This window comes from Lineus longissimus, chromosome 12, assembly GCF_910592395.1.
Source record: "Lineus longissimus chromosome 12, tnLinLong1.2, whole genome shotgun sequence".
Classification (NCBI taxonomy): domain Eukaryota; kingdom Metazoa; phylum Nemertea; class Pilidiophora; order Heteronemertea; family Lineidae; genus Lineus; species Lineus longissimus.
The window spans coordinates 12765689-12793598 of record NC_088319.1 but is presented as its reverse complement, the minus strand read 5'-3'; the positions used below and the strand labels follow the sequence as shown (position 1 = coordinate 12793598).

Below are 27910 nucleotides of genomic sequence, written 5' to 3'. Positions count from 1 at the left end.
CGGAGGGTGTTGAGTGTAATGGCACCCAGGGTGCTCAGGTCTCACTAGCCAGTGCAATAGCCGGGCCTACCTGGCTCCACAAATGGCGCGACGTCATTTCATGCATACCCCTGTTCAAGTGGCTGTCGACCTTGCAGTATATCACTCTCACACATAAACCTATACATTTCTGAATAGCTTGTCGCTTCTAGAATACATCTGGCCAGCTTTCATTGTTATCAAGTAATTCAGTCATGAGAACACGGGGGCAGCACAATACATGAGACACCCTGTACATCGATGAAAATTTTGAAAATTTCACCTTGCCGCCTTATAACTTCACAATTAACATGGATGGTGAAATAATATTTTTATAAACTTCTACCTATCACCTTGAGAAAGCCAAATAATAACAATTTTAAATTTTGATACCAAAATAGGGTGCCGTTGCGGCTTTTCTTTGAGCATTTTGACCGCGAAGTCTCACCTTGAGAACATGTGCACTCTGACAGGAACCAGTTCATGTCAACATCCGATTGAGCTATAAATAGCATGCGAGGCCTGGTCACTGCGGACGTGCACAGAAGAAGCTGATATTTTCCTCAAATAATCGTCAGAGCTACCTCTTCCCAAAATACCCAGGACACCGACATTTGAACATGCAGCAATAGCGATATGATAGGCTTATCTGTATCCATGGTAATCGCCTGAGATTGAAGAACTTTTTTTTTAGGGGGGGACCAATGTTGACCTGATCACCACTGGCTAGTGAGACCTCATTGTCCAGTCGATCTCGAACCTGGGTACCATTTGTCGGGGGGACTGCACGATTTCCGCAGTGACAGTATATTGTACTGTTTATTATCATCATGATATCAAATTACAAAACGTTAAAAATGTCAGTTCATCACTGACGTCAGGTTGAACTTTACGCCGCGTCACTGGCTTTTTAAAGCCAAACGACCTGACGTCGCTTCGACACGACGTAGGCGTCACGTCACGTTATTTATGTTGCCGCCATTTTGACTGCTAAGTATTACGAGCACGAGGCGTGAGGGGACAACTTGCTGACCAAACATACCTAAAAGACGAACTGAAAGGGAAAGCTGGGACTGGTAGCGGCTATAGGTAGGCACACGAATAAACACCTCATTTTTAAGAATTTGAAACACATTTTTATCATGCCTGCATGCTCCAAGTCCAAGACTAAGTTCCAAGTCCAAGAACAATGTTGAGAATCAGAGCATGAAAAACGAATGTACATTGACGTCATTCTTCAAAAAGTTATCAACGTTAAAGGACCATTGGGATATTGCAGTATGCTTGTTCTTCTAGTGTTGGTTCATCAGTAAACTATTTTTCTGAACGTGTTTGATGTTTTATCAATTTTGTTTCAGCTCTTAGATAGTAGAAAAACGCGTTATTCGTTATTTTCAGTCAGTGGGTACGCGAAAAACCTTTTCCGCCACGTTAGTGCACGCCGAGTTCTCGTCACCCCGCTATTAAGACGCAACGTCATTTCCATTTATTGTCGCAGTTGTGGGGTCATCATGCGCCATCACTGGCATCAGCGTGATGTCGGAAAAGTCGATACCAGCACCATGTCCATGAGTGACATCAAGGGGTAGTTCCTAGCTCCAGGAAACGCCTCACTATGAAAGAGTCGATGCGTGGAGACTGAGCTTAATATTTTTTAGTTAATCGGGTCAAATCGGAGTCAGCGTCGGAAAAGCGCGATAATTCAGTAATATTTTGAATTTTTCCTTTTTTGTGCAATTTGTTAAAGGGAACTACATGTACTTATGACTATGTACAGGAGGTGACTGGGCAGCCGATAGCCGGGTAATATTCCCCTTAATAATGCCAATGGTCCTGGAAAGTGGAATAATGTACGAAAAACATGCAGGAATTGTGCGGTCATGCTGGAGAGTCCCGCTGGAAAGACCCGCCAGGCTGAGTTTTGTAGCCATCAAATTTGATTGCATGAGTTGTGTCAGTTGGGCTGGAGTTTTGATCTTCGTTTCGTTGCGCATGCTCACATATCACAGTCCGGCCAGTGACTGAGTGAGCCCACGGCTATGCAGAAACGCACGAGCAAATGGCGGTTGATAGTGTTGGAGTGGCATTGTACTGGCGAATGCATTAGTTGCTTATGCTTGGTATAGAAGACGAGTTGTGGATCGTGCACGAGTTGTGGGTCGTTATACCGATATACAACGTATAAATAGCATAGTTTTAATCGATAATTCTGTGCCGGATTTGACGTCAGACTATCGTGGAAAAAGAATTATTCTTCTATTGAGTCGGCATTACAGGAAGTAAAGCTAACAAATCTGGTAAGACTAAGACTCAACGAAATTTTGGACTCCTTCAGCGTTCGATTGGTTCGATTTGATATACCTATAAATGTACAGGTTAGTGCTTAGTGGATCGTATTCGAAAGCCGGCCAGCGGGTCATAACAAATGCTTAATACATGTATATATACTTCGACGTATATATATCCGGCCTTTTTGCACTGGACTGTAGTATTGAGCATTTATAGGTTTGCTCGCTGGCCGACTTTCGAGTGTGGCCAAGGCGGAGGGCATCTCTGGAGACGTTTTCCATCGTAATAACGCCAGGGTTAGGGCCTTGGAGGGGGGGTCTACCTTTTTGCAAGTGACGTAAATATTAATGCATAATCAAGTGCGCATTGAAGGAGATCTCTATACATGCTTCCCGAAATTGGTGGCCGCTTGCATTGGAACTAACTTTTTCCCCCCTTTGTCCGTCATTAAAGGCATTCAAGTGTGTTGATCAACCATGACTAGGGAGTTTCAGAATCCAAACGATAAACGTAAACTTTACGACATTGAGGTGGCCATAATATTCCACTAGGGTTTGAACGTTTTCTGCTAACGTGCGATAAACCAGGTAATATGCCATTGTGAATGTTTCACTCTCCCGTACCGATTTACATGAGTCAATTGTATTGAATTCTATTCGGGAGAAGATTATGGTGAACTTGGCCAAACGCCTTGACCCCAAGCATTAAGTTACATCATAATTAAGTCATGTAATGTCGTCTACACTGGCATTGTACCCGTGGCGCACCAAACAGCTTACCGGACGGTGAAACCTCATAATTATGGGGCCTTTTGTAGTGAAGTTAACGCTGAACATTGGTGTCGGGATATATAAAAGACTTCGCTTACTTAGGCCTACACATGACCTACATAGGCCTACATAGGCCTACATATGAATCCCCAACAGCGCGGGAGAGGCGCACCATGTCCACTGATTGCGTCTGCGTAGGTTTGGAGGTGCTCGGCATGTAGCCACCACTGCTCCAAATTTGGGACAAGACCACGATAGTTGTTATTAACGTGGTCAACAGATGAATTGAAAATCATGCTGAGTTCGGGCGTACTCCTGTGAAATGTTTCTCTCAGGTCGCACAGACGATTAGGATAAGACAATCGCCTTAGTAAAATACACAAAGCTTCTTCACTTTCTACTACAGTCCCATTTTTGCGGGAAGTTCAGTGCATCTCGCAGCCTGATAAGCGAGTTTCTATCGAATCGAAACATCTCCACACAATTTTCATTGGATATATCCATTAATCTGAATCGCTGTGGAGCGTCCCTCCTCGGTCCTAAAGGACCCCGTCTAGGCCCAAGGGCATCGTACAGGAGTAAGAGCTCGATGTCATCCTCTGCGAAAAGAAGTGCATCCATTCGCCTAGTTTCCCCTTATGACATCACTATTTCGGACACTCAGCGCCCCATTTCTGGAAAGGTGTATACGATAACGTCCAGCCCCCTGCCTGGGTCCTCTATCTTCTGATACCTCTGTTTCGACGTGGCGCTCAAGCGGGGAACGATAACTCCCACTAATTCCAACCCACTGATACTAGTGATAGTGACAGCGCTGCCCTTATAGACATGTTAGAGTAACCAACTTAAAAGTAAAAGACATGGTTGACTCGGGTAAATATTTTACACCTGATTTTGTGGCCGACCTGTTTGTTCATTGACTTTACAATACATATGCATATCATTATGAATTATTGGTATGGTAGATCCCGCCAAAACACTTGTACATGTATTTGGCCAACACATATTAAATATTTATTTATTTCTGTATTGCTTCAGGTTGAGTTAGGTAACATTATACACACGTAAATGGCGGAGCAAGCGTCAGAAGGTAAGTCTTGTGTATGTAGGACTAAGATTCAGAGCAGAGCCAAGAGAAAGAAGCATGTGAAAGTGAGAGACAACTTGCTTGCCTGGAATAAATGATTATGCCATAAGATTGATAAATTGGACCAGGATAATTGGACTTTTGGTGAACATTTAAGCCGCTCTGAAGTAAGGCAGCCTCTCTTACTATAGTCCATGTCTGACAACTGCGTGTAGGTGTACATTTTAATTGTGTAGGCTCACTACGTCACGTTTACAGGCGTCCGGGATTACATTCTTAAATAAAGGGCTTTTGAGCTTTTGCAATACCTTTTTTACAAGGGTTTTTTAGCCAACACTAATAAGCACCCCATAGAGCAGCCTTGACACTAGTGGCGCTGATTTCGTTCCTTAAAACGCCTTTAGTATTTTATTAGTAAGTTGCCACCATCTTGAAAAGCAGTACCGCGGATATAGAAAAGAAAAGAATTTTAAATGTATGATTGTCTGAGCAGACTGGTCCTAGTTACCAGATACTGTGATAGACACAAGGTACTTTTAGTAAATTTACTAAATGAGCGCAATTTTACACTTACAGCTGTTTTTGTTGTTGCATACTTCACCCATTTTTCCATGTCTCGATTGGACCTGCCTTGAATACGCAAGTCTCGATCAGTATATAAATTACGGAACTGATTATCCAGGGTGATACAGTTGAATTATAGAGACGGGCACTTTTTCCATAGGGGAGACACTTTTAAGATTGCTACACCGGCCATGCCCCCGATAATAGCTTTTTATTTTCGTTTCCAGTGGCATTCGCCCCAGGTCCCGTGGCTCAGCAGCCAGGATACCAGCAACAGGACACAAAGGGTCAGCAGCAGACGCAGTATGGCACCAAAGGGCAGCCGGGACCTCCCCTGCCTCCAGGATTTCAACCGCAGGTAAAAATGGTCATTTCATATCACCCGTTGTAACAGTCACGGTTAAGTCCTTGGTAAATATGAGTGTTCAGGCGACAAATAAATATATTATGCGCATTTACACTCGCAACTTGAAGAGAGTCGACTCGATTCGAACTCCAGTGCAAATCCGCCATTGGCGACGTCATTGGTGCCAAAAACTATTTCTCTTGACCTCGATTTATAAAGCTTTTCCAAAAAATGCTATTCAAACCGATAACATCAGCTATAAACATTCTTTATCAACTTATTGAATTATATAAAAATGATATATGGAGAAAAGACTGCACAAATATCGAACTGTAAGATTATTTTGAAGAGAACTATTTAGGCCGATTCAATCTACCACTTCACAATTGTCATGTGGTGACGATTTTTGACTGATACAGTGGGACACACTCAACGTGCTGTGTATGCACCTACCAAATCATTGGTGTTACAGGAGACAAAATGCTTTATATTCAAAAATATCTTTCTAATTTTTTTCCCCAAAAGCAAGTTGAAGTGCAAACAGTGCCAGCGATTCCCCCGATACCAGGGTGTCCGCCGGGTTTGGAGTACCTCACCCAACTAGACCAGGTCCTCATGCGGCAGCTCATTGAAATTGTTGAGCGTAAGTTCAACTTAGCATCTGCAAAATCAAAGCGTGCAGGTGACGAAGTCTTTAATTGCGAAGTGAAAGGCACAGAACTTGCCCAAAAAATGTTACAAATTACTCTCAAAACCATTTGATGACCAGTTATGGCATTTCCTCTTTTGGCTCCTTTTTGACCCCTAGCCTTGTTCCACACACCTCCATTTCCTTGGCTCCTTTGTTAATTTTAATTTAAAGGGGGGTTATAGGCATGAGCTGGTGGTTGCCGATTGTGTTAATGATTCAGTGAAAATTATATTCCTCTCACAAGCGTGCACTATGTATGAGATAGGACTGAGAGGTCCCCATCGGCGACTTCGTGTAACTTTTAACTCAATGGCTTCTACATAATCTCCCTTCTTTAAATTGATATCATTTGTCCAGTATTTATTATTTCCTTCGAATTCTTATATAGTTTTCACTGGCTGGGAGATGAACAATAAGTACACTATTAACAATACCATGGGGCAACAGATTTTCTACGTCAAGGAAGGTAAGTTAATCCAATCATCATTAATACATGTAAACGTATTTTTCTGCAGGAGAGACACTGAGTGACTGACTGTGTGTCCAACCCAAAAACGGAACACTAGAATAATTGATTTTCCCGGACACTCTTTTCATGAAACAGAATTCTCTTTACATGGGTCTCGAAACCAATTTCACATTTGTGACCCGATCTACCAAAACTAGGCGCTTGTCGCATCTGAACTTGACAGGTTGATACGGACTTGTTGTTCATTTCCCTTGTAGACCTTTGGTGAAATGTAACCAAATCAGTTTGTAATAGATTTCACAAAAGGTCTACAATTATAGGGAAATGAACAACAAGTCCGTATCAACCTGTCAAGTTCAGATGCGACAAGCGCCTAGTTTTGGTAGAGCGAGTCACATTTTTTCTTGACCGTAATCTTAATGATTGGCGTAGCGATGTCACTGGCAGAACAATAAGGATCAGTCCTCCAAACCATGTTTATTCATGTCTTTTCTCCAGATACCGACTGCATGGAACGGCAATGTTGCGGGCCAAACAGGGGCTTCACTATGAACGTGACTGATAACATGGGCAGAGTAAGTTCCGAATGATCGGTGTATACGTGATCCAACTTGTGGTTGGACGGGAAAACGAATCTATACGTCGATTACGATCGTAATTCCGTAGCTATGATTTTAAAATCTGGTATTGACATGGTTGGATTTTGAATTTACAGGGACTTTTTCATCTGCCGTCTTTCTCCTAATTTGTGTAACAAGAACTTTCACCATTTTTCCAGGAAGTGATGCGAATTGTCCGCGATTTCAAATGCTTCGCCGGGCCCGCGTGTTCATGTTGCAAATCCTGCGACAGCTGTCGCTATGACATGCAGGTTGAAGCGCCGCCTGGTGAGGTCATCGGTTATGTCAAACAGGGGTATGTACAATTGGATGGTTAATTCTGTCATGCTCCGAAAGATCACCCAACTCATCTTGTGGCATCGAGCAGTAAATTACATAGTCAATGCTTAGTCATCTACCGTGTAGAAGTTTTCATCACCAGTTAACACTGAAAATTAAAAGGGTATTCGGACGAATTTTTCGAAGGCAAACCTTTTTGAAAGTGTAGTATGACATGGCTCTCCATGGCGGTTCTGATATCATGGATTTTTCTTCTTCTGCTTTCGGATGCACGCTACTTGCTAGACAGTCGGTCCGTTTTTGGTGACAAAGTCGGCTAAGAGAGTTCCACCACAGTGCCCCTGAGCCTTGTGGTAAGGGTGGTGTCATCTCTATTCTTCACAAGGGACTGATATCATGGATATCGTTCTAAATATTATTCCGAGACCCTTTGCTAGTAAAGTAGTATAGTACATGTATCATGGGAGATTGTTATGAAACCTTCCCCGGCAATACCTTGACCAAGCAACAACTTATTCAGAGAGAAAAATAAATAAAATTACCATCTTCTTTCCAGGCAATATTTTCTTGCCTCAATATTCACCGTAATGGATGCCCAGAGGCACCCAGTATTCACGATGAAGGGCCCCACTTGCCCAATTCAAACCGTATGCTGCACGGAAGACATCAACTTTCATGTAAGGAAATTCAGTTTACTCTTCCACTTTCCGGGTTTAATATTGTCAATCATCAGCTGTACACCTCAGAAGTGAACCTCGTCGGAAAGGTACTAGCTCCTGCCGTTAAAAAAAAACCGTGACAGAGCTATTTTCTCCACCTTAACCATACAGTCCAGACAATTTCCCAAAAGGGTAACACTTCCAACGAGACAGCTAATTCTTCAACAGATTTCCCAAAGCTGCGCTTAATTCCCTATACTGGCCTTACATCGTAACAGGCTTCATGACAAAGTAACGAATCTCGTGCAGTCTAGCAATCGAAGACCGTTGGAGTATCTTCTGATGGGGGTTTTGTTGCCGTCGTGGGAGAGGGAAGAAAACGACTAATGCTCATGTTGCATTAATTTCCAGGTAACTACCATAGACGGCAACCAGGAAATCGGCGTCCTCCGAAAGCAGTGGGCTGGGGTGCTGAGAGAGATGATTTCTGATGCGGATAAATTTGGTGTCAGTTGTAAGTTTCATTCTTATTCGTCTTTTTTAAACGCTTCTCAGTCGCCCCTTAACGCAAGATGATGTTATAGAAAATTGTTAGCCTCTGAAATCTAGCCCCTAACATTATTCTTTATTCAGATCGAGAACACCAAGTAGAACACATTCGAAGGGATAGCTTTCCGATTTTGCCTTTAACTCCCATCTGCTCTATCGGTATAGGTTCTTCTTGTAGCTTGACTTCATTTTAATATGTATGTTTTACCTGCACTACTAGTAAACCTTATTAGTTTATTTTATAGATTTCGATGAATTAAAATTGAAGTTAAAATTGCGTCATGTTCCATCCATTCAATGAATACTTCGAATGTGTTTCCTTGCTATCAGGCGAGGAGTTCCCATCACTTCGTTTGAAAGTTTCCATCTTGCTTTCCAGTCCCTGTTGATCTCGATGTGAAATTGAAGGCAACTTTGATCGGATTGATGTTCATGATTGTAAGTATTTTTTTGTCGAGAGGTGAAAAGGCCTGCTCTGTTCGTTCGAAAAATTTAAATTCGTTGAAAAACTTTAAAAGTTTACTGGTGTTTCATAACTTCCAATTGTGTGAGGTACTCAATAACAACTATGACGATGGGTAGACTGTTTAAGTCCATTTGACTTACTGAAGGGAGTAACGACAGTTTAAGGTCTATGCTGTTAGTTACTTACGGGTAACATTTTTGAACAACCGCACCCGGGCCCAGAACTACAGGACAGAGTTGAGTTGACTGTAATTTAACTTATTCATGACTTTCGTTTCTTGCAGGATTTCTGCTTTTTCGAGAGGAAGCAGAAGTAGACAGAAGTATTATCAAATTGTGAGAGGAAAGCTTGCATGACGCATATAATATCGTATCTTTCAGACTAACGTTATAAAGTAGATGTCTTTGTATTTCCAAATTAGTCAAAATATAAAATCTTCATATCGATTGAGTTGAGAGAATACTTAGTATTTTGCCATTTGGGTCTTTTTCGCCTCGTGGAAGAGTCTTGAGGGGGCGCCCATATTGGTAGGCCAACGTGAACGAACGTATTGTGAAATACATTATGAATAGATTCAGGTTTCTTTTATAACAGAGATTTTAGCGGAACGGAACTTAGCGATCGACAATGTTCAAAATATCTCAAAATTTAGAAAGCTTGATAAAATGCGACGACATCTACCGGTACGACTTATTTTTACTTTATTAAGCATGACATCAGAGATGAGGTCGTCATTTTATGTGACTTCAATTTACATGTATACTCAGTGGTGATTATCGGCTACGTCACGTCATGTTATTCCATCCCCAGGTACTCTTCCAGTGAACCACGATGCTCGAGTGTACGCAAAGACATAGGGCATTTTATAATTTCTTCATCTGTGACTACAGAAAAAAGGGTTTAAATGCACCGATGAAGAAATTCTGTATGTAAAAATGTACAGAGGAATTTTGCGCCGTGACGGAGGGTCCTATTAACTGATGTAACGTAGCCGACGGTCAACGCTCGGTGTTATTTTAATTTCTTACCTTGCCTTATGGGGTGACAGAGTTACGTCTGGTACATGCCTCGTAAAAACTGAACATGGCACACAATACATGTACATTGTAGTGATTTTATTATACATGTACGTTTTACAGCAATACTGGTGTAGCATCTCTCAGTGATTTCCTTATTCCCGGAATATGGCGACCACTAACACAACAACAACCATTCGAGATCTACTACACCTTAATTTTTTACCAATGATTCATCAGGGAATGGTTTTATTCATATATCGTTAGTCAACATTTCGTATGCTGTTGCGAATAAATGTACACAGCTATTGATGCATTGCTTTTAGTACTGTTTAACATGGAATTGTGTGTATCTGGTCCCCGTATCTGGTCAGTGCAATGTTTTTGTGTGTCATGACAATGAGATCTATCTGTATTGGACCACCTCAATTATCTGAATATCGGCTGATTGCCAAAATCATCTAATGAATATTAGCCAAATGTCACCTTTAGTATTAAGAGCACGCTGGCATCAGAATGAATTCTGGGAGTGGGGGATACGAATAGAAGTTAAAAAAGGACAAGTATTTCTTTCTAAAAATGTATCACTGTATCACTGCCCGATTTGAATGCCCTAGAATCGTCCATTTCTCGGCTGAATGGCAAAATAAGGCAAGGCCCTCTACAATGACGAGATAATTGATGTGGCCTCAATGCAAGGACAGGTATTTAATTTGTAGAGAATATTGTATTATGCAGAAAATGTTCAAATGAAATAAAATTATCAGATATATCTCGTTAGTCTCTTTGGTTCGTTTGTTATGGTTCGAGCCGCGCTACATGGTCAACGTTTTTTTTTTAATAGCGTCCTCGGGGCCGATGGATGACCTGCATCATGCATGTTAATGTGAAACCTGAATCCGTGTATAGACCGAAATTTATTTAGCTACATGTAGCTGGGACACCAAATACTGGACACATACCCTTTTGATTTTGGGACCTCCTAAAGTATACAGGGTGTATCAGAAAAAATTAGACTGTCGAAAAAATCATCATAAAATGAACATAGGGAGGAGTTTTGAAAAACTGGCTACACCCCTTTGTAGAAGGTGTGATTCTGCATCGTATTATACCAGTGTCATCGTTAACACTTTACGTTCCAATGAGCATGGACAATTTGAATTTTGAAAAATTAAAGTCCTTTGCGCACGGGAATGTGAGGGTTAAAATTGGATGTGTCAAAGTGAATGAAAAATTTAGATGGAGTTTTACTCGCATGCCAAAGCGTTTTTGAAATAATTAACCCTCTAATCCTGAAACAAAACTATCTCATTTCTGAGTGTAGATCTTCATCAAGGGGTTAACACAATGGCATGAAGTGGTTGTGACCATAATAACCATAAGTCCTATCTTGTCAATTTCATATTTTCTTCAAATAGCTACCTTATGTTGGTTAGATAATTGGCCTAACGTAATTCCTGGCCATAAATCTGTGAGCATCTGTGCATTTTGTCCTCACTGTTTGGCTTGTGTCCTGTGGTATGGATGCAAAATGGTCAGGCCACAGTACACCCCTTATCAGAGGTCTTTTCTGGTTACTGAATATCTCCAAACCAAAAGTGTCCCTACTGTTCTTGAGCAGTTCCAACGTCAATTTCCAAATGTGAGAGTTCCAAGTCGTGCCACTGTCTTCAATAACGTCAATAAGTACCGTACTTCTGGAACCAGCCACAATCTCAACAAAGGGAGGTCGGGCCGACGAAGGACGGCACGTACTCCAGCCAACATTGAAGCAGTGAGGACCCTCCTCGACGAACACCATGTCGGACAAGAGAGAGAGGAGACCATCAGCTGCAGAAGGAACGGTCTTGGCATGTCGTCAACCACACTCAATCGTATCACGCGCCTTGACCTGCGATTCCACCCGTTCCAAATGATTAAGAGGCATCAACTTCTTCCCGGCGATTTGGCACGTCGCCTACGATTCTGCCAGTGGTTGCTTGGACAGCGGCAACGTTTCCTCGATGACTTTATCATCGGAGATGAGTCTGGCTTCGCCATGAATGCTTTTGTGAACAGCCATAACGTAAGGGAATATCGCCCGAGGGGAGAGCAGCCACTTGATTTTGCATACGAGCGCAATGACGCCCGGCACAAGGTAACGGTCTGGATTGGCTCAGTCAGCAACAGAGCCATCGTCGGACCTCTCTTCTTTCGCCAAAACCTGAATGGCGAGAACTACCTCCAAATGATCAATGAACGTGTGGTTCCCGCTATCAACAGAATGCACAGGTTTAGGCCACAAGGAAGTGATGCCATCGAATTCCGGCGCGCTTGGTGGGCGCAGGATGGCGCGCCACCCCACAGACGGAGGGTTGTTACCGAGCGGCTGACAGAACTGTTCGGAGACAGAGTTGTTGCGTTGAACAGACCAGTGGAATGGCCTCCGCGGTCTCCCGACCTTACACCACTCGACTACTTCCTGTGGGGCCACCTTAAATCAAAGGTTTATGTCACACCCCCTGCCAACCTGGATGATCTTGAGAGAAGGATCACAGCCGAAGTTGAGATCTTAAGGGAAGACGGAGCGGTGATAAGGCGTGCTGTTGGGCACATGTTGCAAAGGGCACAAATCTGCGTTCAAAGAAACGGTGCCCACGTGGAGGACTAAGGAACTTTTGATTGTCCCATTGCACCATGACAGGAAATTCCAGAAAGTACGAGAACTTCGTAAGGAGAATTGTGTGATTTGACAGTTTGATTCATTGTACATTTACATGTACATGTACATTGTGAATGCTTTGTTAAAAATGCCAATGGGCTACTGTACAATTAGGTTATTTTTTCTTTTAAGTGATCTTCCTCAGCCGAACAATGACGGTGTACGCTTACATTCATGTAAACCTAACAGTCAGTACATGTAAAACAGTTTAAGTTTCTTGACTCCGTGATGAAGATCTACACTCAGAAATGAGATAGTTTTGTTTCAGGATTAGAGGGTGAAAGGGTTAATTATTTCAAAAACGCTTTGGCACGCGAGTAAAACTCCATCTAAACTTTTCATTCACTTTGACACATCCAATTTTAACCCTCACATTCCCGTGCGCAAAGGACTTTAATTTTTCAAAATTCAAACTGTCCATGCTCATTGTAACGTAAAGTGTTAACGATGACACTGGTATTATTCGATGCAAAATCACACCCTCTACAGAGGGGTGTAGCCAGTTTTTCAAAACTCCTCCCTATGTTAATTTTATGATGATTTTTTCGACAGTCTAATTTTTTCTGATACACCCTGTAGAACACGGGACACATAGAACCCACAACATTTTATCTCACTGTTATAGGGAGGATTCCCTTAATTGTTCTTCTTGTGCTCAAAGAACATGAAGTCTGAAAAATAAAAACGAACTGGTTTAACTACATGGCATTTGACATGCAAAAGAAGTCTTCATTACCTCAACACTAACCGTTGTGAGAAATTCGATTGAAAATAATAGAATGAAAGCGATTTTGGTTCTCACGGCAGTATCTTGTCAAATATAAAGGAGTAGTGTTCACTAGCCGTGATGTATACATATACGAGCCTAAAATTGCAGGCATAACCGATCATTTCATTCAACCTCCACGTCCGCCATCCTTTGAGAGGACCTGGTACCAATCTAGTTTTATGTTTACTTACGATCATGAACATGAGCCCAACAAGAGTAGCTTTCATTCGGACGTCGAGGTTTATTCATCGGCTTGCCAAACAGGAATGAAATTTTGCTCTGTTTGGCAAGCCCGGCTGGCCGAACAGGGTGGCATTTTAGTGCTGTTTGGCAAGCGGCTCTCCAAACAGGACAAATAAAGTCTGTTCGGCGAGCGGCTTGCCAAATAGACCCGGCCTATATAAATAGCAGTATTTTAATCGATAATTCTGTGCCAGATTTGACGTCAGACTATCGTGGAAAAAGAATTATTCTTCTTGGCGTGGGCCTATTGAGTCGGCATTACTACCAGGAAGTAACTCAACGAAATTTTGGACTCCTTCAGCGTTCGATTGGTTCGATTTGATATCCCTATAAATGTACAGGTTAGTGCTTAGTGGATCGTATTCGAAAGCCGGCCAGCGGGTAATAACAAATGCTTAATACATGTATAATTATTGTCCGGCCTTTTTGCACTGGACTGTAGTATTGAGCATTTATAGGCCTACTCGCTTGCCGACCTTCGAGTGTGGCCGAGGCGGAGGGCATCTTTGGAGACGTTTTCCATCGTAATAATGCCAGGGTTAGGGCCTTGGGGAGGGGGGGGGGTCTACCTTTTTGCAAGTGACGTAAATAATGCATAATCAAGTGCGCATTGAAGGAAATCTCTATACATGCTTCCCAAAATTGGTGGCTTGCATTGGAACTAACTTTTTCCCCCTTTGTCCGTCATTAAAGGCATTCAAGTGTGTTGATCAACCATGACTATCTCCTTTGTCCCTCCATAAGGCCTAGTTTCCCCTTATGACATAACTATTTCGGACACTCAGCGCCTCATTTCTGGAAAGGTGTATACGATAACGTCCAGCCCTCTGCATGGGTCCTCTCTCTTCTGAGCTTTGTTTCGACGTGGCGCTTATGATGAACCGTTCTCCAAAGCGGGGAACGATAACTCCCACTAATTCCAACCCACTGATAGTGGCAGCGCTGCCCTTATAGACATGTTAGAGTAACCAACTTAAAACTAAAAGACATGGTTGACTCGGGTATTTGACACCTGATTTTGTGGCCGACCTGTTTGTTCATTGACTTTACAGTACATATGTATATCATTATGAATTATTGGTAGATCCCGCCAAAACACTTGTACATGTATTTGGCCAACACATATTAAATATATTTTTGTTTCTGTATTGCTTCAGGTTGAGTTAGATAACATTATACACACGTAAATGGCGGAGCAAGCGTCAGAAGGTAAGTCTTGTGTATGTAGGACTAAGATTCAGAGCAGAGCCAAGAGAAAGAAGCATGTGAAAGTGAGAGACAACTTGCTTGCCTGGAATAAATGATTATGCCATAAGATTGATAAATTGGACCAGGATAATTGGACTTTTGGTGAACATTTAAGCCGCTCTGAAGTAAGGCAGCCTCTCTTACTATAGTCCATGTCTGACAACTATGTGTAGGTGTACATTTTAATTGTGTAGGCTCACTACGTCACGTGTACAGGCGTCCGGGGTTACATTCTTAAATAAAGGGGTTTTGAGCTTTTGCAATTCCTTTTTTACTAGGGTTTTTTAGCCAACACTAATAAGCACCCCATAGAGCAGCCTTGACACTAGTGGCGCTGATTTCGTTCCTTGAAAAGCAGTACCGCGGATATGGAAAAGAAAAGAATTTTAAATGTATGATTGTCTGAGCAGACTGGTCCTAGTTACCAGATACTGTGATAGACACAAGGTACTTTTAGTAAATTTACTAAATGAGCGCAATTTTACACTTACAGCTGTTTTTGTTGTTGCGTACTTCACCCATTTTTCCATGTCTCGATTGGACCTGCCTTGAATACGCAAGTCTCGATCAGTATATGAATTACGGAACTGATTCTCCAGGGTGATACAGTTGAATTAATAGAGACGACGGGCACTTTTTCCACAGGGGAGACACTTTTAAGATTGCTACACCGGCCATGCCCCCGATAATAGCCTTTTATTTTCGTTTCTAGTGGCATTCGCATCAGGTCCCGTGGCTCAGCAGCCAGGATACCAGCAACAGGACACAAAGGGTCAGCAGCAGACGCAGTATGGCACCAATGGGAAGACAGAACCTCCCCTGCCTCCAGGATTTCAACCGCAGGTAAGAATGGTCATTTAATATTACCCGTTGTAACAGTCACGGTTAAGTCCTTGGTAAATATGAGTGTTCAGGCGACAAATAAATGTATTATGCGCATTTACACTCGCAACTTGAAGAGAGTCGACTCGACTCGAAATCCAGTGCAAATCCGCCATTGGTGACGTCATTGGGGCCAAAAACTATTTCTCTTGACCTCGATTCATAAAGATTTTTCAAAAAATACTATTCAAACCGATAACATCAGCTATAAACATTCTTTATCAACTTATTGAAGTACATGTATATAAAAACGATATATGGAGAAAAAACTGCACAAATATCGAACTGTAAGATTATTTCAAGGAGAACTATTTAGGCCGATTCAATCTACCACTTCACAATTGTCATGTGGTGACGATTTTGGACTGATACACTGGGACACACTCAACGTGCTGTGTCTGCACCTACCAAATCATTGGTGTTACAACAGACAAAATGCTTTATATTCAAAAATATCTTTCTCATTTTTTCCCCAAAAGCAAGTTGAAGTGCAAACAGTGCCAGGGTGTCCGCCGGGTTTGGAGTACCTCACCCAACTAGACCAGGTCCTCATGCGGCAGCACCTTGAAGTTGTTGAGCGTAAGTTCAACTTAGCATCTGCAAAATCAAAGCGTCCAGGTGACGAAATCTTTAATTGCGAAGTGAAAGGCACAGAACTTGTCCAAAAAATGTTACAAATTACTCTCAAAACCATTTGATGACCAGTTATGGCATTTTCTCTTTTGGCTCGTTTTTGACCCCTAGCCTTGTTCCACACACCTCCATTTCCGAGGCTCCTTTGTTAATTTTGATATAAAGGGGGTTATAGGCATGAGCTGGGGGTGGCCGATTGTGTTAATGATTCAGGGAAAATTATATTCCTCTCACAAGCGTGTAGGCCTACTATGTATGAGATAGGACTGAGAGGCCCCCATCGGCGACTTCGTGTAACTTTTAACTCAATGGCTTCTGCATCATCTCCCTTCTTTAAATTGATGTCATTTGTCCAGTATTTATCATTTCCATCGAATTCTTATATAGTTTTCACTGGCTGTGAGATGAACAATAAGTACGCTATTAATAATACCATGGGGCAACAGATTTTCTGCGTCAAGGAAGGTAAGTTAATCCAATCATCAGTAATACGTAATTTTCTGCAGGACAGACACTGACTGTGTGATTTTCCCGGACACTCTTTTCATGGAACAGAATTCTTTACATGGGTCTCGAAACCAATTTCACAGTTTTTCTTGACCGTAATCTTAATGATTGGCGTAGCGATGTCACTGGCAGAACAATAAGGATCAGTCCTCCAAACTATGTTAATTCATGTCTTTTCTCCAGATACTGACTGCATTGAACGGCAATGTTGCGGGCCAAACAGAGGCTTCACTATGAACGTGACTGATATCATGGGCAGAGTAAGTTCCGAATGATCGGTGTATACGTGATCTAACTTGTGGTTGGACGGGAAAACGAATCTATATGTCGATTACGATCGTAATTCCGTAGCTTTGATTTTAAAATCTGGTATTGACATGGTTGTATTTTGAATTCATATGGACTTTTTCATCCGCCGTCATTCTCCTAATTTGTGTAACCAGAACTTTCACCACTTTTCCAGGAAGTGATGCGAATTGGCCGCGATTTCAAATGCTTCGCCGGGCCCTCGTGTTCATGTTGCAAATGCTGCGACTGCTGTCTCTTTGACATGGAGGTTGAAGCGCCGCCTGGTGAGGTCATCGGTTATGTCAAACAGGGGTATGTACAATTGGATGGTTGATTCTGTAATGCTCCGAAGGATCATCCAACTCATTTAGTAACATCGAGCAGGAAATTGCATAGTCAATGCTTAGTCATCTACCGTGTAGAAGTTTTCATTACCAGTTTAACACTGAAAATTAAAATGGTATTCGGACGAATTTTTCGAAGGCAAACCTCTTTGAAAGTGTAGTATGACCTGGCTCTCCATGGCGGTTCTGATATCATGGATTTTTCTTCTTCTACGTTCGGATGCACGCTACTTGCTAGACAGTCGGTCCGTTTTCGGTGACAAAGTCGGCTGTCCAAGAGAGTTCCACCACAGTGCCCCAGAGCTTTGTGGTAAGGGTGGTGTCTTCTCTATTCTTCACAAGGGACTGATATCATGGATATCGTTCTAAATATTATTCCGAGACCCTTTGCTAGTAAAGTAGTATAGTACATGTATCATGGGAGATTGTTATGAAACCTTCCCCGGCAATACCCTGACCAAGCAACAACTCATTCAGAGAGAAAATTAGATAAAATTACCATCTTCTTCTCAGGCAATATTTTCTTGCCCCCATATTCACCGTAATGGATGCCGAGAAGCGGCCAGTATTCATGATGAAGGGCCCCACTTGCCCAATGCAAACCGTATGCTGCACGGAAGACGTCAACTTTCATGTAAGGAAATTCAGTTTACTGTTCCACTTTCCGGGTTTAATATTGTCAATCATCAGCTGCAGTGAACCTCGTCGGAAAGGTACTAGCTCCTGCCGTTAAATAAAAAAAAACAGTTACAGAGCTATTTTCTCCGCCTTAACCTTATAGTCCAGACAATTTCTCAAAAGGGTAACGCTTCCAACGAGACAGCGAATTCATCAACAGATTTCCCAAAGATGCGCTGAATTTCCTATACTGGCCTTACATCGTAACAGGTTTCATGAAAGTAACGAATCTCGTGCAGTCTAGCAATCGAAGACCGTTGGAGTATCCTCTGATGGGGGTTTTGTTGCCGTCGTGGGAGAGGGAAGAAAACGACTAATGGTCATATATTGCATTAATTTCCAGCTAACTACCTCAGACGGCAACCAGGAAATCGGCGTCCTCCGAAAGCAGTGGGCTGGGTTGGTGAACGAGACGATTTCTGATGCGGATAAATTTGGTGTCAGTTGTAAGGTTCATTCTTATTCGTCTTTTTTCAACGCTTCTCAGCCGCCCCTTAACGCAAGATGATGTTATAGAAAATTGTTAGCCTCTGAAATCTAGCCCCTAACATTATTCTCTATTCAGATCGAGAATACCAAGGAGAACACATTCGAAGGGATAGCTTTCCGATTTTGCCTTTAACTCCCATCTGCTCTATCGGTATAGGTTCTTCTTGTAGCTTGACCTCATTTTAATATGTATGTTTTACCTGCACTACTAGTAAACCTTATTAGTTTCTTATATAGATTTCGATGAATTAAAATTGAAGAGTGTTCCATTCAATGAATACTTCGAATGTGTTTCCTTGCTGTCAGGCGAGGAGTTCCCATCACTTCGTTTGAAAGTTTCAATCTTGCTTTCCAGTCCCTGTTGATCTCGATGTGAAATTGAAGGCAACTTTGATCGGATTGATGTTCATGATTGTAAGTATTTTTTTTGTCGAGAGGTGAAAAGGCCTGGTCTGTTCGTTCGAAAAATTTTAATTCGTTGAAAAACTTTAAAAGTTTACTGGTGTTTCATAACTTCCAATTGTGTGAGGTACTCAATAACAACTATGACGATGGGTAGACTGTTTAAGTCCATTTGACTTACTGAAGGGAGTAACGACAGTTTAAGGTCTATGCTGTTAGTTACTTACGGGTAACATTTTTAAACAACCGCACCCGGGCCCAGAACTACAGGGCAGAGTTGAGTTGACTGTAATTTAACTTATTCATGACTTTCGTTTCTTGCAGGATTTCTGCTTTTTCGCGAGGAAGCAGAAGTACTACTAAGTAGACAGAAGTATTATCAAATTGTGAGAGAAAAGCTTGCATGACGTATATAATATCGTATCTTTCAGACTAAAACGTTATAAAGTAGATGTCTTTGTACTTCCAAATTAGTCAAAATATAAAATCTTCATATCGATTGAGTTGAGAGAATACTTAGTATTTTGCCATTTGGGTCTTTTTCGCCTCGTGGAAGAGTCTTGAGGGGGCGCCCATATTGGTAGGCCAACGTGAACGAACGTATTGTGAAATACATTATGAATAGATTCAGGTTTCTTTTATAACAGAGATTTTAGCGGAACGGAACTTAGCGATCGACAATGTTCAAAAGATCTCAAAATTTAGAAAGCTTGATAAAATGCGACGACATCTACCGGTACGACTTATTTTTACTTTATTAAGCATGACATCAGAGATGAGGTCGTCATTTTATGTGACTTCAATTTACATGTATACTCAGTGGTGATTATCGGCTACGTCACGTCATGTTATTCCATCCCCAGGTACTCTTCCAGTGAACCACGATGCTCGAGTGTACGCAAAGACATAGGGCATTTTATAATTTCTTCATCTGTGACTACAGAAAAAAGGGTTTAAATGCACCGATGAAGAAATTCTGTATGTAAAAATGTACAGAGGAATTTTGCGCCGTGACGGAGGGTCCTATTAACTGATGTAACGTAGCCGACGGTCAACGCTCGGTGTTATTTTAATTTCTTACCTTGCCTTATGGGGTGACAGAGTTACGTCTGGTACATGCCTCGTAAAAACTGAACATGGCACACAATACATGTACATTGTAGTGATTTTATTATACATGTACGTTTTACAGCAATACTGGTGTAGCATCTCTCAGTGATTTCCTTATTCCCGGAATATGGCGACCACTAACACAACAACAACCATTCGAGATCTACTACACCTTAATTTTTTACCAATGATTCATCAGGGAATGGTTTTATTCATATATCGTTAGTCAACATTTCGTATGCTGTTGCGAATAAATGTACACAGCTATTGATGCATTGCTTTTAGTACTGTTTAACATGGAATTGTGTGTATCTGGTCCCCGTATCTGGTCAGTGCAATGTTTTTGTGTGTCATGACAATGAGATCTATCTGTATTGGACCACCTCAATTATCTGAATATCGGCTGATTGCCAAAATCAACTAAAGAATATTAGCCAAATGTCACCTTTAGTATTAAGAGCACGCTGGCATCAGAATGAATTCTGGGAGTGGGGGATACGAATAGAAGTTAAAAAAGGACAAGTATTTCTTTCTAAAAATGTATCACTGTATCACTGCCCGATTTGAATGCCCTAGAATCGTCCATTTCTCGGCTGAATGGCAAAATAAGGCAAGGCCCTCTACAATGACGAGATAATTGATGTGGCCTCAATGCAAGGACAGGTTTTTAATTTGTAGAGAATATTGTATTATGCAGAAAATGTTCAAATGAAATAAAATTATCAGATATATCTCGTTAGTCTCTTTTGTTCGTTTGTTATGGTTCGAGCCGCGCTACATGGTCAACGTTTTTTTTTTAATAGCGTCCTCGGGGCCGATGGATGACCTGCATCATGCATGTTAATGTGAAACCTGAATCCGTGTATAGACCGAAATTTATTTAGCTACATGTAGCTGGGACACCTAATACTGGACACATACCCTTTTGATTTTGGGACCTCCTAAAGTATAGAACACGGGACACATAGAACCCACAACATTTTATCTCACTGTTATAGGGAGGATTCCCTTAATTGTTCTTCTTGTGCTCAAAGAACATGAAGTCCTGAAAAATAAAAACGAACTGGTTTAACTACATGGTATTTGACATGCAAAAGAAGTCTTCATTACCTCAACACTAACCGTTGTGAGAAATTCGATTGAAAATAATGGAATGAAAGCGATTTTGGTTCTCACGGCAGTATCTTGTAAAATGAGGAGTAGTGTTCACTAGCCGTGATGTACCAATCTAGTTTTATGTTTACTTACGATCATGAACATGAGGCCAACAAGAGTAGCTTTCATTCGGACGTCGAGGTCAACCGGAACTGAAAAGAAAACATTTTGTCAGTTAGTCCAACTTCTTCCCTTCAGGCATGTTAAAAATAACCTACATGCTAAAAGGAGTGCTTGGCCTACCCCAGGGACCACCCATTACTATCATAATTACATACCAATGCCTTTAGCCAAAAAACCATTGGTTTTATACATGCTGAATGGTATACAGTCGACACACTCTGTTATAACCTGATTGATTGATACATGTAGTCTGGCGACGACGACGCGATATTGATGATGAAAGTCACTTACAGTGTATTCCAAACTTGTCGGCATCCGACACCATTTCTCTAAACACTCCTGCCCACTGCTTGCTTACTTTACCAATTTCGTGCTGTTGATCCAAAGAGGAGATCTGAAATAAAGTTCTAGATCTTATAACAATAACTCTTCATACTTTTGATAGTGTGACTTGGTTGTGCGTACAGTCTCATCAATCTCATGTTGATATCGCCACCTAAAACCTTTAATATCTTCAAAAATACTGCACGGACCGTTTTTTGATTTCTCGCTGTACGTTCTTTATAGCAGTGGTGATGTGTGTGGGCTTTCCCCCTCACACAAACCTTTTTTGCTTCACGGCTTATTCGGGCGGAGTCAATCCCGGAACCTGAGGAAATTAAAAATGATGCAACGTACCACCCAGTCAAGATCGCTCGTGCAACATATCGTCTGCACTGGGCAGCACGGACCTTTCGCTGTGAGCACATCTTTCTTATTCGCATCCATGATGATGTATTCAGATGTCCAACAATAATTGCTGCAAAGGATATTTTCGAAATTCAGGTTCTGGGGCAGTTTTACAGTAACATGAAAAAGGTTTGCAATATTTAGACACAAAGGACACAACTGTAAATGGCATCGTGAGAATTTTCTGGATTTTTTGCACTGAGAATGCCGAAGCCCTAAAAGCAAGTTTGGTTTTGAGGTAGGGATCACTAAAAACCAAACGTCTAAGAAATCCAACCAGTACATGTAGATATTACTCGCACTAAGACAGACAAGACAAAGAAGAACAACAAAATTTCCCGCTAGCCCTTCCTATAGCGTCCGTTAAGCAAACTTCCAAGCGGAATACTGTCAAGCACTCACCCTTGCCGCACGTAGCCCACCACCTCTCCGGGTGGAGCTTCCACTTGTAACTCTAAAGCACAGGTATCACAGTCCCGCGTGGCGCACCAGCAACACCCTGCTAGGCATTTACATGGGCGTACTATCCGCATCACTTCCTGAAGAAGAAAAAGTAGAGATCTTTTAAATCTGGTTTTAGTATGTTATTGTGATGGTTGAGAACAGCAACTTATTACGGATACGGATACGGATAAAAATACGTAGAAAGAGGACGAATTTGTGTACATTTCGACCCGTACCTATAAGATTCCGTGATTCGTCACTGAGCAGATGTAAATCTCCTCACCCTGACGCCTGATCGGGCGCCAGACAGCCGGGTGCAACAATCACACAAAGGCCATGCCCGAATGTGAATCATGCGGAATGCAATCGAATCTAAGAGCACCCCTCGTCTGAATGACTTAGTACATTATACATACATGTATGTGATCATGCATTACGTTTATTAATACCCTCATGTAAGCTGTTTCGTGGAGGTTGATGTTTTCAATATTTGCTATGATAACCCTTTAAATCGGACTTTGTTTAGAGACAAAAAAACGTATACCGAATTTGGCACACGCCTGAATTGTTTTAACTGCGAGGAATGGGCAAAACAATACGTAATGTGAGTGAACTGGTTAAGATAGACCCATAGGCCCTCCTTAGATGCCGACTGGAGATATTTTGTTAAGTATTAGACGGTTTACCGCGCCTAAGTTGTCCGTGACGTGCATGGTGAAGCCTCTCATTGGACCCATGAACTGACGCTCGCAACACTCCGTCTCTGGAGAGGAAATAAGAGAGTAATCTGAAAACGCCCCATCGAAATTCAATGCTATTCAGTATGCATTGATAAAACTTCAAATTCATCTTGATCCTCAATGTTTTTACATTGCAACGGCTTCGGACTGCGTCAAATCCGCAAGTAAAATCCTGGCAATTCGGTATGGATTGATTTAAGCTCATTTCAAAAGGCCGTAAGACAACACCGTTTTCATGATATGAGGCTAGGTACTGACAGAAGGACACACACTCGAGAACACTGTTACCCTCCGTGCCAAGACGACTTTCAACAACTCAGTGCACAGTACCAAAGAGTGAGGAGACTGAGCAAGATGACATACCTTCCTTCACGAAGTAGATCTGTTGTCCCATGGAGTTGTTGATCCTGTACTTGTTGTTCATCTCCCAACCAGTAAACACTGAAACAGTGGGAAACTGCGCTTAATGGAAGAGATACATACCCTAGTCCAACTCACGCGAAAATAGCACTCTGAATTTTGGTGATTTCACAGAAAATGAAACTTCAACGCCTTTCTGCAGCTGGATTTAAGTGAGGGTTGTTTCCCCTTCGTGATTTCACAGAAAATACAGCAGTTGAAGAATGTTGTAGAATTCTGGAACTTCAAAGCCTTTCTTAAGTGAGGGCTGTTTCCCCTTCGTGACAAAATTGATGCCTGTGACAGGTGTATGAAACGACTAGGTTACATGTATGGACAATTCGTCGGTGTTGCTTTGATCTGGCTTATGCTCCATCCCCAAAATGCAAAGGGAAGAAGTGAATTGATAGGAATAACTTACACTCTACTAGCTCAATCAACTGCGCGACCAAAAGTTGGTCAAGTTGAGTGAGGTATTCCAAACCCGGCGGACAACCTGGAATCGGTGCCATGGGCGCTACGATCGCTACTTGCCCTTGGGGCGCGCCGGGTATGGGGGCCATTTGAACCTGCTGTCCAGGCTGTCCCATCTGATTTTGAAATCCATACTGCATTTGTTGGCCTTGCATGCCATATGGCTGTTGTCCATACTGAGGTGGTGGTTGTCCATACTGTGCGGGAGGCGGCTGTGGAGTCATTCCGTATTGTTGAGGTTGGCTTGAAACCGGGCCTGGGGCATCTGCAGTATGAAAAATCCTAGTCAACCATTTAGAAAGTGATGGTCAAACAAAACGTGACAAATGATTATTTCGTTGGCGAAATGATCTGGAAACCTTTATTTTTAAACTATCATCAATGATTGAAATTTCCATCGCACTGGGAATATTTATTAAGCCTGTATAAGCCATTCGGGAGAAAACAAATAATAGATTTTTAAAGATTAAAAAATATCTGAAGAAAATCCAGGTTGTCCTCGATCTATGGGCAACATAATCAGAACTATTCGTCCATTACGCCATTGCCTTCTACCAGAACAAATTGTATCTCACTAGCTTACATTGTACAGGTTCGCAACCCCTACGAACGACGAAGTATAAGTCCATCGTGTCTCCAAGTCATGTGCCAGGCTAATTAATTTTCAACGCGATATGCACACAAGTACATGTAGCACGAGGAATCGCAGATATTTATTTTGAAGTCCTCGATTAAGTACATTAACAAACTAAGTAGTTGGTTGTTCGAACTCTTTGTAGGGGTTGCGAAACCTGTCTAATCTGGAATAAAATCTAGCAGAAATATTTACCTTCAGGATTACCCTTAGTGTCCGCCATTTTTGTTGGTGACGTGAGTATCTAAGTCATTCAACTGCAAGAGAACAAACTAAACCAATAAACGATCACCACCCAGTTTATTTGGTACGTACGCAATAGGGTGGGGATTTTTTCAATTTAAGATCCCGGCCATTTTGCGTACGCGTGAGAACAGGTGGGAATGAGTTTGAATTTATAAGGCGGAAATGCCTGCGTACGAGGGGAAGGGTTGGACTGAAAAATCGGAAAATTGCGCGTAATTTTCAAACTGAAAGAACAGCCATAAACCGACATACGCATCCAGTTAAAAATTAGGAATATACACAACATCTAGTCTTCTCCGGTCAACTTGCGAGTAAAATCTTTTTCATACTCTAAAGACGGATATCCTTGTTTACGAAATTATTGGCAGCAGCGTGCATTTTGTGGTATACAGACTTAATTCTTTGAAATTCCTCCAACTATCTGCTGAGAGAATGGAATCCGCTCAAATCAAGATGACTTCACGGCTTGCTGTGTCTCGATTTGCAATCAAAGACAACACCCAAGAAAGATCCAGCAATTTCCATTGCAACCAAACAAGATAAATTACATGGTTACTATGGAAATAGAATTGGTTTCATCATCGGACAACCGGTTCCATGTATGTAGCGATGGTGTTTTGTAGCCTTGCTGTTATGATTCTGAGTAAAATAATCGAAAATAGGAACCAAGGACGTTCCATCATTTTTTGAAGATAGAAAACATCTCCTGCAATAATATGTTTGATTTAACAAGGTGTTAAATAAAACAGGCGTTGTCTTGACTACACCCACACCCCAAGCACACAATGCATATGTGGAGAGCTTCAGAGAAACAACATAACATGTGAAGTTTGCTTCCTCCTATTCTCTGCTCAATGTCATGGTTATCGATCAATAAGTATAGTCGGACTAGTGTGTATAGATTTCAGGCGTCTTTTTTATCGAAATGGGGTCGACTACAGACTATATTAATGATATTCGTTTATTCTTTGTCCGCAACGTTTTGGATTACGATTTTTTTCTAATTTTTCCAAACAAAACATGTTTTCTCCTGATTTTTAGTTTAACTGATCTTGTTTTTGGCGAAATCCGCGGAGAAATTGTGGTTTACGGTGAATAGCTGAGCCTATACAAGACAGTCATACTGTTAAGGACTTAATACTCACGGAAATAAAGGAGCCAACTTAACGATACCAACACGTTGCTAACATACCGTCCATGGCCGAAGCCTGCAGGCAACTATCAATAATGTACCGATATGATATATGTAGTAGCGAAATGAGATTTATGTATATATATCACCAGATCAGCAAACGCCGACTGATAGACGATAAATGGAGATCAAGCTCATCAATCATCAAACACACGCAGCATGATACACGCACATCGCGTTGACTGTTCATGAGAAACCAATGTACACCTTGCAAGACTATATCAATACGCTAAAGCACGAATTGAAACCACTGATATATAACCATGGTTACTGTGGATACAACATTTACCTTAAAAATCAAATAGAGGCAAACTGAGATCTTTGACATAAATGTATCTGGAAACGCCAACATGGCCAACTTAATGTACACATATCAACCTCACTGCTGATTTACTCAAACAGGAATATACGATACCTTGCTTGTAAACGAAACTTATCCCTGGCAACATCAATACGCCATCAATACCAACACAACCATGGCTACAGCGCTACAGCACATAAAGACGAACAACCAACCATGCACTCATCCTGAGGAAATCGGGGGTTAATGTTCGCTTGTGCGCAGGGCCGGAGAAGCGAACATTAACCCCTGATTTCCTCAGGATGCATCATATATGCCTACCTACACTTAAGTATCAATGAATATGAATAGATCGCAATTCTCATGAGGGCACACAGAGCTATCCCTGACCAAACACTAGCTGTGTCAGACGTGTCAGATCACACCACCAATCACATGCTAATCGCTCCTTCTACAAAAAGGCGTTGCTTCAACAATATAATTTCTCCATCGATCCATCCGTTATTGATCAGCGTAGCTAACCTCTGAGGTGTGGTGTACTTTTACTGGTGTATGTATAAGGCAGGTATGGGCAAGATTACGTTACACCGGCGAAATCGTCAATAGGGTCCTTCCTATAGGCCTATATGCTATACCAGTCGCTACAAAGATGGAAAATTGGGTGGATTTCGGGTGAGGCTGGAACTATAAATTCGAGTTGTTTATTTTAGCGAATGGTATGGCATGTTAGAGCACCTTGAACCCAACACGTCCCCCATAGATCTCGTTTTTCCCGCCATTGTCATTTTAAAACGAACAAAGATGGAAAATGGGGTGGATTTCGGGTGAGGCGGGAACTACAAAGTCGAGTTGTTTATTGTATTGGCCGTCATGGGAGGGGTCATTCGCTGACTGAAGAACTACATATCAAAACTGTTTCCAGCAACATGCCGGAGTGCACCTCCCCCCCCCCCCCCCCGTCAGGGTTGCCAAACCTGCCTGTTAATGTCTTTGGCTTTACGGGACCCTAGGTTTGACAGTGGTCACGAACATTAGGCTGTTGGTGCGAACAGGGTGTGTCTGGACTTGGACCAATTCTCTTCTGACATAAAAGATACTTCTTTAGGCTGGGAAGTATTAGGACTTAACTACAGCCCCGGGTTAGAGCTATTTAGTCTTTTGCGGACTGACAAGCTCAGCTGAAGAGTACTCAGCTGGTTCGGAGAGATAGATCAAGTTGGACTGGAAAGAGATTGTACGAATGCTGAGCTGGTCTCGCGTAAGTTGGCCAAACGTCTGTGCTGCCAACTGTTTTATCGGATAGATAATTTGTGACAATTTATCATTGCATTGGCCTTCACAGGACCCCAGGCGTGT

General features: G+C 41.9%; 3 protein-coding genes across 8 annotated transcripts; 2 read left to right on the top strand and 1 right to left on the bottom strand.

The window, feature by feature from the left end:
• Nucleotides 1–838: 838 nt before the first annotated feature.
• On the top strand, nt 839–20844 carry LOC135496477 (phospholipid scramblase 1-like). Of its 2 annotated transcripts, none has more exons than XM_064785820.1 (11): nt 839–1107; nt 14694–14745; nt 15497–15627; nt 16146–16245; nt 16687–16764; nt 16990–17066; nt 17270–17406; nt 17952–18072; nt 18460–18562; nt 18961–19019; nt 19332–20844. In XM_064785820.1, the coding sequence occupies exons 2-11, from the start codon at nt 14724–14726 to the stop codon at nt 19368–19370; spliced, it is 867 nt and encodes a 288-aa protein (XP_064641890.1). In that variant the 5' UTR covers nt 839–1107; nt 14694–14723; the 3' UTR covers nt 19371–20844. The 2 variants fall into 2 exon arrangements, with proteins under 2 accessions (XP_064641890.1, XP_064641889.1); XM_064785819.1 differs by lacking the exon at nt 839–1107 and adding an exon at nt 13656–13877.
• LOC135496475 (phospholipid scramblase 1-like) lies at nt 2043–10595 on the top strand. Of its 2 annotated transcripts, none has more exons than XM_064785817.1 (11): nt 2043–2315; nt 4116–4167; nt 4956–5086; nt 5600–5717; nt 6154–6231; nt 6733–6809; nt 7013–7149; nt 7690–7810; nt 8204–8306; nt 8721–8779; nt 9091–10595. In XM_064785817.1, exons 2-11 carry the CDS (start codon nt 4146–4148, stop codon nt 9121–9123), a joined length of 879 nt encoding a protein of 292 aa, XP_064641887.1. In that variant the 5' UTR covers nt 2043–2315; nt 4116–4145; the 3' UTR covers nt 9124–10595. The 2 variants fall into 2 exon arrangements, with proteins under 2 accessions (XP_064641887.1, XP_064641888.1); XM_064785818.1 differs by having other exon boundaries at nt 2302–2393.
• Nucleotides 13139–27095, bottom strand: LOC135496474 (phospholipid scramblase 2-like). 4 transcript variants are annotated; one of them, XM_064785816.1, is made up of 10 exons: nt 26669–26796; nt 25011–25072; nt 24129–24446; nt 23672–23749; nt 23255–23331; nt 22527–22663; nt 22074–22194; nt 21687–21789; nt 21367–21424; nt 13139–13197 (listed from the first exon to the last, which is right to left on the bottom strand). In XM_064785816.1, the coding sequence occupies exons 2-10, from the start codon at nt 25036–25038 to the stop codon at nt 13161–13163; spliced, it is 957 nt and encodes a 318-aa protein (XP_064641886.1). In that variant the 5' UTR covers nt 25039–25072; nt 26669–26796; the 3' UTR covers nt 13139–13160. The 4 variants fall into 4 exon arrangements, with proteins under 4 accessions (XP_064641886.1, XP_064641885.1, XP_064641884.1 ...); XM_064785815.1 differs by lacking the exons at nt 13139–13197; nt 26669–26796 and adding exons at nt 20926–21162; nt 26876–27095 and having other exon boundaries at nt 21366–21424; XM_064785814.1 differs by lacking the exons at nt 13139–13197; nt 26669–26796 and adding exons at nt 20926–21162; nt 26880–27095 and having other exon boundaries at nt 21366–21424.
• Between the last annotated feature and the right edge of the window lie 815 nt (nt 27096–27910).